We start from the raw sequence: 16,580 nt of genomic DNA, 5'->3' as shown, positions 1-16,580 counted from the left end.
TCTGCATGCCGCGTTTGCGTGGCGCTTTGGCGTTGCGAGATAGCGACGTCCAATGCGTACAGCTGGCAGTCAGTGTGCCACATAGAGTCAGTGGCAGAGTAGTGCGTATGCAACGCGACGCGTAATTTTTCCAACTCTCAACATTGGCGCCACATTAGTGCGCGCCGGTATGTGTATACGCGCGCGTATGAAAGTGGGGCGCGTCGTGCAGGTGTGCGTTATGCTGCACTTAAAAGCATAATTTTCACGCACCAACGCATCACGGTCCCACACTGCGCGTCGCCTGTCTTCGCACTAATCGTCGACGCTTTGCATACGATTCGAGATATAGTGAACGCGCCGCCAACCCTTCTGCTCTTGCTGGCACAGAAGCGCTATATGTTGACGCGCGCTGTCCATCAGCGAATGTGCTGCATTGGTAATTTCGCGTATTTCGCATTTTTACGCACAAACCAGGCGCGTTTGTAAGGGTAAAGCGTACGTGCGCGCGGCAATAGTAGCCGCGCAACGCATTTTGCTCACGGCGACATTTGCCGGTTATTGCTGCCGCGACGCCCATATCCGTCTATAGCGCGCCGGCTAACGCGTCATCACACGCACAAATTGCTGCTGTCAAGTAGAGCGATATTGCAAAATGTTGACATTGATGGCACAGGCTTTTGTATGCAATAAAGGGTTGGCGCGCCTGCATTGCTGCTTCAATTGCAAATGCGACTTCATTGTATGGCGAGCTTTGTTGGTTGGCGTTGATTGCGCGGTCTGTCTGTCGCGTGTGTTATACAGCTCTCCAGTGTATATGTTCTCTCAGTGTTATATGCTCACCTGCAATTGCTCTTACTGTTGTTGTTGCAACGTTCATTATTGTTATTGTTGTGGTAATTCAAAGGTATCATAAGTGCCAGCAGCAACATGTACATATGTAAAAAACAACTACAACAATATGTGTGTCTAGTAATCCACAATGCTGTAGGCTGTCATAATAACAAAAACAACAGCAAATACAATAACAACAACAAATACAACAGCAACAATAATATCTACGCACTATTACGCAGCCCCTCTTACGCTAAATGTCACTCATACGCCATGTTGCCCGCACTTAGCAGCCAAAACTCAACGCTTCATTTGTGCGCTTCTCCATCGTATAGTTGCTAGTTGGCATTATATTATAATGTTGGTTATGTTAATTCGGTTTGTTGTAGTTGTTGTTGTTTGTTCATACAAAGGTAAATAATGGGAAATTGTCTGAAATGATGCGATTAAGTCGAGTATTGTGCTCTCATAAGAGTGTTGTTGTTGTTCAGGCAAAATTATAACTCACCATCTAGTAAATTCTGGCTACATTTGAGTACATTGGCGAGAAATTACTCTATTTTAAGCCTGACAGTTAGCAGATTAAGAATATTCAATACTAACTATATTTATTAGCATACTTTTCAGCGTCATTTAATTGAGTAAGCTAAACTGAGTCATTTAGTAACATAATCTTTATTCAAATTGGTTGAATTTAATAGAAGAAAAAACTAGTTTCTGATCTCTACAAAATAGGATATTTGATTCAACAATATTAAAAATTCTATATGTAATTCTCTTGTATAACCAGAGACACATTTTTTTCGAGAAATATTTCAGACAACGAATGAGCATAAATATTTGATGATTCAATACATAGAAAGAGCATCATAAATCGAATGAAAAGTTACTCCAGCCCCTACTTGGTCTTCTTCTGAACAGGAAGATAATGAAATTTTAAAGCTAATCTTGGTAAAGTAAAACAAACGTGATTTCTCCCGTTTTCTCGCCTAAAATAATATTCCAAACATCACTTGATCAAAACAAACACAATTTTATCCCTTGCTTTCTTGTGATGATCTAGAGAATTATCTAAGGCGAGCATTAAATGTGAAACTGAAACCAAATTTGAGTTGAACTGTAAAACCATTATTCGGTAAAGAGCTTTCAAAAGATAGGAAGATTCGGTTCCTAACCATGTCTAACTGATATATACCTCGTATATTAGTTTCTACCTGACTAATTACTTGTACAATAGATTGTACAATAGAATTCGTAAGATAAGTAAGATTCTTCACTTCTTTTCATACAAAAACATGATCCTACAATGGTGTAGCGGTTCCTTTCGGTTTCCGTTATCACTGCAACACCTGTGCATCAACTTGAACATTTGCTTTTAAGGAGTTAGATTGGTTTCAAATTTTCAAAATTAAAAAAAAAAATATTGCCTTATTAAATAGTGCAATATGTTTATCATAAATTTATCTCAAAACTCAAATTTTCAACTCGGTGGACACGATAACTCCAACAGTTATGAAACGATTTTGTTAAAATTTATCACACATCTTTGGATATTTTCTCCTGACTTTTGCTTCTTCAAAATCCAGGATATTGAAAAAAACTTGGAGAGGCCATCTGCAAGAATTCGATTTTATACTTTCACTTTCTTCCGAACTTGAAAGTAATTTTATTCTTTTTCGGCCACTACATACATACATTCACATTATTTTCCTCTTCTTCGTCAGTATCTGTAGAATCAAATTCATTTTTATTTGCAACCAATATATCTTCATTTTCAGAAAATTCATCTTCACTCATTTCTGAAAACACTTCGCCAATATTATTTATATCTTCTAAGAACTTGTACTGTCTTGTTTGCTTCGACCTTTTTCCGGGTAAAAAATGATCTGTATTACTATAGCTATCAAAATAAAATATTAGCTAAGTACTTACCAAGACTTTCAATTTTTGCCACTTTTTCTTACACTAAAAAGCTATTTTCAATCTAAAATATGATATTTTCTTGAAATTATTCTGATCTACTTTCGTTGAACTACTTTACGCAACAGTCTTTGGAAGAATGTGCAACTTACTGACTACAAATATGACTCGATAATCTCATAAAACAGAAAAATTCTCTCCGCGTCAAATGACCCGTTGTGGTAGATATCGGTATACAACAAGGATTACTACTACATTAATTATTTAGAAAATGTCATGAAGTCAAATGTGCAAACGCAATAAAATTATATGTGCATTTTCAATGCTAAAGTCAAAATGGGTCATTTGACCCGTTATGGTATGTTTAGTGTTAAATAGATCTATCCAGGTACTGTCGACATATTTTTGGTTTATTGATTTTAGATGAACCAATCATGAGTTATGATCCGAACCGAAAGACCATTTTTTTGGACCCCTCATGGGAGATGAGGTCATTTGGTTTCAACAGTTCATCTTGTGTTCATTCAACTAAATCGAATCTTCCTTAATTGATTTTCTGTGTTATAAAAAAAATAATTTCAGAAAAAAAGTGATAAGGCTACACTGGTTCTCAAGTATTTTTTGCTGTTGTAGTAGCATAGATCATTCTTTTTATAAAAGCTGATGAAGTAAAAGTAGCAAATCGGTTATTGAGGTGGTCCCATACTAATTTTTTTTCACTTCTGTTAGTCTTTTTATGTCTTAGGTATCTCCGTTGATATGATAAATTTGTCGTTAGGCTCTGTTTCACTCATACTTACAGAAGAAGCAATAAGTTCATTAATATTTCTTAATACCCAATCTGTCATAGTTGCAAAAAACAAGTAAACAATCAAGCATTAACTCTTCATAAGCAACAAAGTATCAGCATAAATAATTCATTGAGCAAATACTTATGCATGCTTATGCTTACTTATGCTTATATACATACAGTTATAATTTTAGTAGTTGTACTCAAAAGTTTTGCGCATAAGCAAACTTTGGCATAAATTTGTACGCGAAGAAGTCGGCAATATTGATTTGTAGTATATATAATATTACTTATTCTTGCGTGTCTGTATAAAGAGAGTCAGTTGATCTACATATGTATGTATATGCTGCTGAAAATTTGCTGAGCTGTGGCATCCGGCGTCAGGCAGCTGTCGTTGCGGCATAAACAAACTCAACGCGACGCTAATGCATTCATCAATGAAAGCGCATGCAAAAATATTTGGAGCCGAGCACCTGACTGGCGGCCACACCCTTTTTTCGTTGCTTTGTAAATGGTTTTAGTTGTTGTAAAATTATTTTTATGTTGTTGTTGTAACAATATTTGTTGTTTTTTTGTTAAAATTTGTGTTGTTTTTTTGTTATTGTTGGTTTTTATTTCATATTGTTGTTGTTGTTTTAGGTGTTGCATAAACTTATCCGTTATCCGTTGCATATTTTTTGGCGTGTATATGCACCAACAAATTTGCGATTCACAATCGCATTCATTTGCTGATTCACTCGTGGCATGCATCGCAACTCGCTGCTGCACTCAAACGCACACGAATGCAGGCATTTGAATATATATGTATGTATGTATTTTGCACATATGGGTACGTTATTGAAATAATATTTTTTCCGCAGCTCTTCTACATATTTTGGCGCATTTTCGCGCTTTTCTCCTCCATTCCTTTCATTTTTTTTCCTCCGCAATAACGTTAGTAATGCCGCGCACTGATGACGGAAGTTTTGATAAGCTCAGTTCATTGGTTTTTCGACATGGCGGATTTTTGCTTCACCATTTCCCTTCTCTACTACTTTTCGTGGCTTTTGCGAAATACTCGATTGCTGCCTCAATTGAGTGCGCAGCTATAAAGTATAGTTGTATGTTTGCAATTTTCCACATATTGTTGTTGTTTTTTACTTAGTTTTTGTTTCCTTTTTATTGCGTCTACTTTCTCACCAACATTATTGAGCTGTATATGATGCTTTCGAAAGTTTTAATGCATCCCTTATATGTACATAGATATGCGCATTTGAGCCGTTCAATTTGCATACTTGAGAAAAGTTATTTGCACTTCGGATTATACGGCGTTAACTTCTAAATCAGTCAGATGGAGTAGCTGCTGTGAGTATGCGCTTAATTGGAAACTTATGTGAAGTTACTGGAAAATTATTTCTTTCATATTTGACTGACTGATAGTGGTTAATTACAGAAGTACTGAGGTAGTGCTAACTGATAAGTATTGGAAAATTGTTATATTTTTGAAAGACAACTTTATTGGCATGGAAAGAATCTTCGTGTTCGAATTCTAATAAAATTTTGTAGGTACAGCTTGTAATAATTTTTTTTCGTATAATTGAGATCAATCAGTCTCAGTCAACCGACTAAAATAAATAAATTTAATACATGCAAGTTTTATTTGAAGCAAATCTCTCATTTCAACATCTCTCTCTAAGTTGCTTGTTCGGTAGATTATTCTCCAAATACATAATACCTCTATCACTTTTTACTTTTATATGATTTCACTTAAAATGGCTTTATGAAAGTATATTCTCCTCTTCAATAGAAATAAAAAAAAAAATAATTATTAAAGTGCAGCAAACAAATAAAAAAATCTGCAAAACCAAATTCAGAATAATCTAAAAATATTCTGTGCGAAAACTAATTAAATTAGTAATCTTAAAGTTCATTTCATTCATCGAAATATAGTTCACAATAAAGTCACAAATATTTTACATTATAAAATAAATTTTATATAAGTCAGTAAATATAATTTCAAAGCGCCTAATTAAAATTTGTTAATTGAAATTAATCGAATAGCCTTTTCACACAGCCAAAAAAAAAAAAAAAGATTAATTAAATTTTTTATTGAGAAACCAGTTTTTTCTCTTCGCACTATCGGCTACTCGATTAACGACTAGCTATTATACATTTTTGTTTTTGCTTTTCATAAGGAAATTGCTTCTTTATCAATAACCACAAGCATCATTTCCAGCAGCGACATCTACCGTCTGTTTCCATTACTGTATAAATAAATACACCCAAATTTACAACTTGAATAACAACTCGTAGAGTTGCATTGTATTTTCTCTCGATTTGTATTCGATTAAAAATTAATGTAGAAGAATGAGATTTTTATTTTGTATGTTAAATCTATCTAAATTGGCGCTTTAATTGAGGAAAGGTCGGTTAATTGATCAATTAACTTTTGTGCGAAAGGGATATAATGACTGGAAACTAACTAATTTTGGGTTCACTTATTAAGATTCATTTACCATACAACATAAAATCTCCATTTATTTTAAATTGAATTTTAATCGACTTGAAAATCAAATGCAACTCTGCGACAAAGACATACGATTTACGTTCTTTGTCTGCGACTGGCTGAATTTCTTTATGAGAAAGAGCTACGGTAGCTGTCGCTGCTAAAAATATAAATCAGCTGATGAAACTTCTTATGAAAAGCTATAACAAAAATGTATAACAGCTGATCGGTTATCCAGCTGGCAGTGTAAAAGGCAAAAACGGGTTTCTCTATTTTGATTGACGGCCTTTCGATTTTTTTTACGACCAGTAAATTAAATTATCATTTATTAACATATATTTCGACAGTATAAATATAAATTTTCAGCTGAAAATATTGCATAGAACATGAGTTACAGCGTTCTGAACACCCCCACCTCGAAAAATAGGGCTCACACTTCGTCCACGATTCCGACAGATTGTCTTATCGGAAACGAAAAAAATTAGCGGCATTTTTATCTGTAAGTTTAAATGCATAGAACGCGCTACGATCAAGTGAATATACGAAATATTGGACTTTTGGTAGACATTTGAAAAAAGTTGAAAATTTTGGGTTTTTTGAAAATTATTTCTATAAAAAAATCGAAGTTTTTGGAATTTTTAAATAATAATAGCATAAATAATCGTTCCATGTGTTTACGTGTGCTGCGTGTACTCTATAAATTTCAAGTCATTCAGTCAAGTCGTTTTTGAAATATGATGGAGGTAAGTTTGAAAAACAGGGTTTTGCGAAGAACGCGTTCAAAGTTTCCAACTACCATCTGAGCGCTTCGGACAGCTTCGTCTTCTAACTGCTGTATACTTACAACGACTTCGAATTACTAAAAATCAGCTAGTGTTCTAATGGCAACACTGCTAATTCAAAAGTGTAGCATACATTCAGGCTTATACTACATTTGTGTGCAAAATAAATATTTCCAATAATTTTTTTTATATTTTTAGAATAATTTAGACTCAATTTATTCATAATTTTCTATTTTTATTCGCAGAAACATCGTCTATAATCTAAGTATACACGATTTAGCTGAACAGCAACGGTTAGTGTGGCAATCCACAGAGGATGACGTCAAGATGTGCATAATCAAAGGCAAAGCCGAGGTAAGTAAACAACTAGAACACGATTATTATTTCGCAATTTGAAGACAGTTATAATTGCAGTACAAGTGTAGGCATATATTTATAGAAATATAGTTGCAAAAATGTATGAAAGTAAAAATTCGTGCATAGAATACGATATGTGCTTCGCCAAGCACGCGCGCCGGACATCCACGACACGTGTGTCATTAACAGCGAAATGTGCTTCCGTGCCACGTACATATGTGACGCGCGTAGCATGCCTGCCTGTGGCGGCAATTAATTTTTACCTTAATTTTTGTTTTTGTTGTATTTTTTTGGAATTCTTTTTTTTTGCGTCTTAAGCGAAACTTTTGCGCAATTAAAAATAAACATGACAAAATATGGGCAACGGCACAGTGCAATCAAAATGGCAAGCAAAGCGTGTGTATACGCCTAGAAGTATGCATTTGCATATATATTTACAATGGCATGCGTGTACACGATTGCTGCATAATTATAGGCACTCCAAAGTGCACTTGAACATGCGAAACGGCTTAAATATATGCACCCTCCAGTGACAACCGAATGCAGTAGGGCGCTGCGGGTCGCTCGACGCACCACATAAGTCACATAGAGTGTACTAAATTAAGGCAGAAAATTATCAAATGTAATTCTAGGTCAAAAGGTCAGCTATGTCATAATTTTTCGTCTTTTGTCACATAAAAAATTTAACAGCTCCTTCAAATAGCATAATACAAATCGATTGTTTGTATGTGTAGCATATCTTTAGGTGCTACCACATTTGCACTTAATCAGTTATGACGCGTCACGCATTTTAACGCTAATTAACTATTCAACTTCAAAGAAGAAAATTCTCTCCTCTACACACCAAATGAAAGCCAGCCACACCTTGTGGCGTGAATGCGCGATAAGCGCCGCAGGCAAAATACGCGCAAGACGCCTAAAAGCATGCCACAACTATAGGCGGCCATTCCTTCCTTCACCACGCGGCAATCGCATGACAGTCACAATAATAGGAATTCGTGTACTATTTTACGGCAATTTGTATGCCAACTTTGATGGCATTTTTGTCTGTCCGGCCGTGCATCTGCTTTATCAGCTAACATCACAACTCAGCAGCAACGCACACATACACATTTACTTCTATAAATGTAAACATTCATTTACATGGCAGTTTGTAGCGCCACACTATTTCCGATTCATTTGTGCTGCATACCGGCAGTATTGTACAGCAGTTTATTTGCCTTTATCACTGTATGTACAAGTGCTTGGCTCTGTGTGTGTGTGTGTGTGTAAGTCATTGTTGGAATGCAATTAGAGTTAGCGAAATATTTTGCATAGTCACGCAATTAGAAAACGTCGTCGTTGTCGTTGTCGTTGTCGGCGTAATCGAAGCAAGAATGGGTGAATGAACGCGGCACAGTGGGCCAAAATTTAATCAGAAATTCTCAGTAAAATAAGTAAAATTAAAAATAAAATAAAATAAAATAAAATAAAATAAAATAAAATAAAATAAAATAAAATAAAATAAAATAAAATAAAATAAAATAAAATAAAATAAAATAAAATAAAATAAAATAAAATAAAATAAAATAAAATAAAATAAAATAAAATAAAATAAAATAAAATAAAATAAAATAAATAAAATAAAATAAAATAAAATAAAATAAAATAAAATAAAATAAAATAAAATAAAATAAAATAAAATAAAATAAAATAAAATAAAATAAAATAAAATAAAATAAAATAAAATAAAATAAAATAAAATAAAATAAAATAAAATAAAATAAAATAAAATAAAATAAAATAAAATAAAATAAAATAAAATAAAATAAAATAAAATAAAATAAAATAAAATAAAATAAAATAAAATAAAATAAAATAAAATAAAATAAAATAAAATAAAATAAAATAAAATAAAATAAAATAAAATAAAATAAAATAAAATAAAATAAAATAAAATAAAATAAAATAAAATAAAATAAAATAAAATAAAATAAAATAAAATAAAATAAAATAAAATAAAATAAAATAAAATAAAATAAAATAAAATAAAATAAAATAAAATAAAATAAAATAAAATAAAATAAAATAAAATAAAATAAAATAAAATAAAATAAAATAAAATAAAAAAATAAAATAAAATAAAATAAAATAAAATAAAATAAAATAAAATAAAATAAAATAAAATAAAATAAAATAAAATAAAATAAAATAAAATAAAATAAAATAAAATAAAATTAAATTAAATAAGAATAAAATATAAAATAAATAAGAATTATAATAAAATTATAAAAAATAAAATAAAATAAAATACAATAAATAAAAAAATAAAAAAGCCAAAAAAAATTTCGAAATGTTTATTCCTTTTCCGAATTTAAGAATTTAGTAAATTTTTTGTAATAAATTAAAAAACTATTTCGATATTTTTAAAGTATATTTTAGCACTCTGTTAATTCCACTATAGAAGACATATAATTCTTATTTCTTAGAATTATATTTAATTATCCAAATTTTTAAAATAAAAAAAATATTTATTTACTTTTGATTTGATTAGATATCATATTTTTTGTTCGTCTCCATAAGATATAAAGGAACTCTTTTAAAATCCTGCGTCGATAGTAAAATTTTAAATTCTGTATTATGCCCTGGTCGAAATGTTCGATTTGTGGAAGGAAATTTGTATGAAATTTGACTTCTATTGCCAATTTAAGAGTTCGAGTTATGAAGAACTTCAAGTTATCGAAGTTCGAGTTATGGAAGTTCCACTCTAATTTTTTTTTTTCAATTCGAATAATGTATGAAACGAAAAATTCTTTACGAAACCCTATATTTCAAGCGAAATTTTTTTACCAAATTTTTATAATTTTTTTTCAAAAATTATTTTTATTTTTTATTTTGAAATTTTCTCAACACCACCCCACTGTGCAACACTGTATGTAACTAAGTTGGCAAGCGAATTTATGTCCACACACACCAATTGTATGTATGTATGTGTGTGCCGCGGCACTTGAATTTAGTTGTTGGCAATTTGCGCTGCATATTTTTAGGTGTTAACTTGAATCTAGGCGATTGCGATTACTTTGAAATGCCAAGTAGGCATTGTTTGGCAAACTCGTTATTCCTTGTTTCGCACACTTAACTCACAACTCATTGCTTACAGCTTTGTACTGCCTTCGGTTTAATGAAATTCCGCCTTACCCACCGAACAATCGGCATTCACCCGTTTACAATGCATTTCTCGCGTGAGTTTTTTTTTATTTTTTCTTTCACTTTGCAAAGAAATTGTTTGCATTTCGCGATTTTGCGGTAATTTAAACAACTACAAACACATACATTCTTATAATCCTTACGTTTATGTACAGCATGTCCGTGCGCCTGCTTGTATGCATTGCATTAAAATTTAAATAAACTCAAAGTTTCTGATTATTTGCGGTAAATGTGAAAAACTGCCATAAAATATTCCAACAGATTTTACAACGCTCGCTGGCTTTGGTATGCGTAATATGTAAATAGTTGTGTAATAAAAAAAAGATGAAAAATATTTCATATGCGAATTTAATTAATTCTAGTGGAATGCTTTCACATGTTTCGCTTTTATTGCATACATTTGTGCGCGCACAGTAAGTGCGTATGAATTTCCCAGGAAATTTTTAACTACTTTTCGTTTGAGCGCAATTGTTTGAATATGAAATAATTTTGGTGTTGAAAATTAATTTATTTCAAATTGAGGTTATGTACGTTTACCTGGTTGGCTTTTTAAGTAGTTTTTGCTGTGGTTGTTTTTTCTTTATGTTCTACGATTTTAATCGAGTTGTATTCATTAACTTTGATTATGTAATTCTTTGTATGTAGCGTGCGGTCTACCTTAAGACTCACTGCAAATATTGAAATTGATTTCGGAAATGAAAAAGCTCTCAGGCAACTTTAACTTTTAGAGCACTACATTTGTTCGATGAGTGCAGCTATCCTCTGCAATAAGGAATAATACAATTTTTTATATATCTAAAACAAAAATAGTGGTTCTTTCGTCTGACTACTCGTTCCCTCGTTTTTAGAATTTCGAGATTTCTTAAAACATTTTTCATTTTAACTTCAACTCTGAGATCGATCGCTCATTTATTAACTTGGAATAGTGGTGATCTCAAAGGAGTATTTTCATCAGAGTACTCAGTCAACACTCATACCCATCGAGCTGATCTGTTCTCATGAATATTTCCACTATCTTCTTTCAGGTAACTGTTACTTTCCGTCTCATCATTACTACAACATCTCTTATAATCCCTGTTAAAGTCATGTAACAGGTTCTTTGTGTATTTGTCATTTCTAAACGAATCCAAAGAAGTCCAATTAATATATGCGAGCTTGTAGGTTCCAGAAATTATGTTCCAATATCTCTACTCCCTAAAATGAGAATCTCTGCCTCTTGATGACTTTGTACAGCCAACTCCCCAACATTCCAAAAAACAAATTTCTAAAAAAGCTGAATCGCTTAATTCATAGTTTAACGCACAAGAAAAACATTTATCGAAATGAGGTGCTCAGATCATTTTCTTCATTTTGATTTTTAAAAACCTTGTCAGCGATAAAGAGAGTGTAGTTTATGGTTTATGAAATTGCTATATACATATATTTTCAGTGAAGTATGTGTCTAGTTTTTCAATGAATCGAGCAACTCAAATAAAGTGATTAGAGAAATGTGACAAGATTATAGATTAAACTACCTGAAATATTATTTTAGTATATCGAGCTTTCTGGAGTTCATTTTGGGCCAACTATAAAGAAAGTTATCTGTAAAGATTTTTTGGTCAGATAAGAACGATAAACCCCCTAAAAATTATAAATTCATAAATTATAGTCTTGTTTATGCTTCCAGTTTACCAAATTTCCACAAGACTTAAATAACTTGAAGAGCTTTTGTGGACTTTTTCGTCAATATTGTTGAGAGAGCTAGGGCTGCCGGTTTCAATAGTACTAACTATAAGCTTTGATCATAGAAAGTCTTATATTTTGCATTATAGTGTGATATCACAAGTGATATACTATTTCCTTCATACATTATCACAATTTCTGGTACTTAACTTAAAATTTGTCCATCAAAAGCTTTTAGGGTATTTTTATTCTCAACTATCTTTGAAATATTGTTATCTATGTGTTATTTATCCATAGTATTCCAATATAATTTTCCTATATAATGTGATTAATCTCCGAAACTAGCTTTTATTGAGTGCTCTAAAAGCTTTTATGCAGCTTTAAGCTTCTACAATCAACTTTGAGTCGTGTCCACTAGATGGCGCGTAGTATCACTTTAAAAATTAATACAACAATGCTAATTATTTTCTAAAATAATTCTATCTCTATTTGTCAAATAGACCCACATAATTAAAACTAAGCGAGGCATTTCACGAAATTCATAATGCAAAATTTGCAATAAAATTTTATGCAATTTCATTTTCATGCAATTTCATATGCCACACTTCACACGCCAACCGCTATGCCTAATCGCCACTTGATCTCTGAACGCATTTATATAATTATTTTCAAACAAACTCATATTACCAGCACTAGCGCACGCTCTCTAATCTCAAACGGCAAACCCAATAAAAGCACTGATTTGTGTTTAATAAAGCAAAAATTATAATTTTTGTTATCCGAAATGCCGGCTTAGTTTTTAGTAATTACAAAATCAAATTAAAGGCCAATGCATAGACATGGTCACCATATTAATGCAATACAAAGGAATTGCACACTTGTGTTGGTGTGTGTGCTTGTGAAGTATTGCTTTTGTATGTGTTTGTATATGTAGGCACATGCGCTTTTAAATGACTACAACCCAGCTGAATAGCAATTAATTAATTTTACAATTATTGTGAGCAAAAGAGCGCATGCACACAGGCACACTCTAGCTCATACATATATGCTTACATAAATACTATGTGACGAAGTGCGGCTCATAGTGTCGCAACTCCCGTTATCATTTATCCAGCTATTTATACTGCATATATATATAAATAAAACTAGGTGTGGCGTTTTTGCATATGAAATTGTAAACGCTACTACTAAAGAGCTTCCTTGTCACTCTCCTCTCGGTTCAAAAGTGCTTTACATCGCATTGGCCAGCGGTCAGTGGAGTTTAGAGGCCAGTTTGTTGATGTCAAAAGGCATTGTAGGCCGTTAGAGTTGGCGATTTTATGGCATAGGGATGTATAGCACAGGAAGTGTATATATACGCATAATAGGGTGGTTCTTAAAAATTCTCAATTTTTTTTAGAGATTTAGAAATTTTTAGAGTCTCATACTCGGCAACGTTATTTGCAGAGACGAAGGTGTAATATTCGATTTTTATAGCATAGTGCCATACATATGCATGTTAGGGTGGTTCTTAAAAAATCTTAAATTTGAAATTTTTAAAGTATTATACTCGCAAATGATATTTACAAAGGCGAAGCTGTAATATTCGATTTTTATAGCATAGTGCCATACATATGCATGTTAGGGTGGATCTTAAAAAATCTTAAATTTGAGATTTTTAAAGTATTATACTCGCAAATGATATTTAAAAAGGCGAAGGTGTAATATTCGAGTTTCTTTTTCATTTGAAGATATTTAAGTATTGTAGCACTGCTTTGAAATTTGAGATTAACCTTCGAAGGCTCGAAAAAATATTTCTTTTATACTTTTTTAATAAAAAAACGTGAAATCAATACTTCAGTCGACTTAAATGGCACCTAAAAAGCATAATCAAGTCAGTATAGTGTTGAGATGGATTTTTTTCGCTGATAGGTCAAAGTTCACCATACCTTAAACGTCTCGAAAATTTATGTTTACCCCTTGAAGAGTCGAAGAAAGTATTATAAATTATATTATTACTAAAAATCATTACTATAGCAGACTAAAAAGTCAGTTTTAGCATTTAATCACGATTGTGGAAAATTAGGGTGGTTTGTCTCTAGCGGGGACAAAGTTCATAATAACCTAAAAACTTCTAAATTTCAAAAGCAGTGGCTTTAATATCAATATTTTATGTCGATTTGGAGTTTTATTCAAGATTTAGATTTTAGATTTTTTAGATTTGCTTTAAACCGTAATTTCGATTTCTTTAGCACCACCCTAATGCGCATATGGTACATTTAGCCATAGTATATGGCGTATATATCCACTTTAACACAATTTATATTTTGTTAATTTATTTCAATTCGTGCCAAAAACTTTAAAAGCAATGTAAATAATGCTACACACAACAACAACAACAACGACAATACTATTAAGCCAGGATAACTCAACACAACAACAATAACAATAACGTCAGCTGAAAAATGCCAAAATACAATAATCGGATTGTTTTAAGGGCACAGGCAGCTGTAAATACATGCATATAACTTTCAATTTGCATAACAAACAACATAACAACAACAACATATATGTCTAAGTGTATGCGTGCGCCTGTCACATAAGTGCCGTTTGCTCCGCCGCTCCGGTTATAATGTTAAATATTTTGAAATAATAATAAACACAAAAAGCGTTGCATATGTTGATTTTAAATAATAATTAAGCCTAAGGCCGAGTCCAATGTAGGCTGCAAGTGCTCCCAGCTGAATATTTTATTACGCTCGCCTAAACACATTCACACACTCAACTAAACACTGAACGCGGAATGCGTGCGAATTTCATGCACTTACGCATGCAGCGGTCACACACACACACACACATACACACTCAAACTTATACAATCACACACGCACACTCATACATCGCTAACATTTCGCTTTGAAAGCGCTTTAGTGGCTTGCTGTTGTTTAGTGCCGTGACATATATAATAGCCAAACACAATGAAATTGCAATAAAATGGAAATGTTGCGGCTTTTGGCGTAACCTCATAATAATAACAATAATAGCAACAACAAAAAAAAAACAAAATGTTAGCAATTTTCCGGTTACAAAAGCATTAAAATTATTATGAAACGTTTTTGTATTTTCATTTTTGCGCGAGTTGTGACTTCACAAAATTCATATGAATTGTTATTAGAAAAGCCAAAATTTAGTATGTGGCACAATTATGGTGTGCTTTATGCAACTTAAATTAAATTGCCATAAAAATAAATTTTAATTGGTTAAATTAATTAGAATGCATAGCGGTGTTGCTGGTTAACTGTTTAGACTGAATTTTATGAACTTCATTACTGGAATATGAAAATATTTAAGTCGAGTGAAAAGTGAAAAAAGCAAGTTTTAGAAATTTCTTATATAGGTTACCAAATAACTCCCTTCCACCTTTTTGCCCTTTATTCAATGCTTTATAAAATGTGTTACAGTGATCGGATTTTGTTCAAATATGCGTTGTTTCGTTCGATAATCTGTTTTCATCTAAACGGCAACTACATAATGCCCTCCTCGTAGAAGCCCCCCCCCCCCCCCTTTATTTGCGAAGAACTCGGACAGCCACAAGCCAACAGGTTGGACAGGAACAGGTGGCAATCACTTGGCACTATGTCCGGGCTATATGAAGGATGCGATAAAAACTCCCATCCGAGCTCACGTAGCTTCCGACGAGTCATCAACGAGGTGTGTTCTCTCTCGTTGTCCTGGTGGAACACTGCACCCTTCCTGTTGGCCAATTATGAACGCTTCTGGTCGATCGCCTACTTCAAGCGGTCCAGTTGTTCTCAGTAGATGTTAGAATTAATCGTTTGGCCATATGAGAGTAGCTCATAGTGGATGATTCCCTACGAATTCCACCAAACACACAGTAAAACCTTCCTGGCCGTTAATTCCGGCTTGGCCACTGTTTAGGACGTTTCACTGGCCTTCGACCTCGACCGTTTTCGCTTGATATTGTCGTATGTGTTGCATTTTTCGTCGCCAGTCACCATTTGCTTCAACAATGGGTCGAGTTCCTTCCGTTTCATTAGCATATCGCAACCGTTGATTCGGTCCAGAAGGTTTTTTGCGTCAAATCATGCGGCATCCAAACATCAAGCTTTTTTGTATATCCAGCCTTCTGCAGATGGTTTAAAATGGTTTGGTGACTAACTCCCATCCTCTGGGAGATGTCACGAGTTGCCACATGCCAGTCTAACCCGATGTTTCCATGATTTGATCGGTAATTGTCGTCACAATAAATATATTATAGTGAGAGGAACTTGGAATCAATCGATTAATCGTTCCATTAATCGTTTAAACTATGCAGCCAGTCAAGGAAATCCTCAATTTCAATTATTATGAAGAAAATAATGAAGCTATCTCCTAAAGCTTCTTAAAACATTTTAGAACAATGTTAAAATAGATGGGAGTTTTATCCGACCAAAGTTTACTTAGTTATCTCTTTTAAAACACTTAAAAATATAGTAATCATCCATTCGCAATTTCTCTCTCTCTCTCTATATCTATCCTCTTACTATAACGCTCAAAATAAAAGCTACAACAAAATTAGAGATTTGGAGTAGATACAAGGGTGGTT

General features: G+C 32.8%; 1 protein-coding gene across 1 annotated transcript in view; it reads left to right on the top strand.

Moving 5' to 3' along the window:
• LOC105208519 (semaphorin-1A) overlaps positions 1-16,580 on the top strand; it is a 386,218-nt gene that overhangs the window by 257,075 nt on the left and 112,563 nt on the right. The window contains 1 exon segment of the mRNA XM_054226324.1: positions 7,036-7,144. Coding sequence (XP_054082299.1) covers positions 7,036-7,144 — 109 coding nt within the window.

The sequence above is a fragment of the Zeugodacus cucurbitae genome, chromosome 3, assembly GCF_028554725.1.
Source record: "Zeugodacus cucurbitae isolate PBARC_wt_2022May chromosome 3, idZeuCucr1.2, whole genome shotgun sequence".
NCBI lineage: Eukaryota > Metazoa > Arthropoda > Insecta > Diptera > Tephritidae > Zeugodacus > Zeugodacus cucurbitae.
The sequence above is the reverse complement of the archived record's forward strand: the minus strand, read 5'-3'. Positions and strand labels throughout refer to the sequence as shown.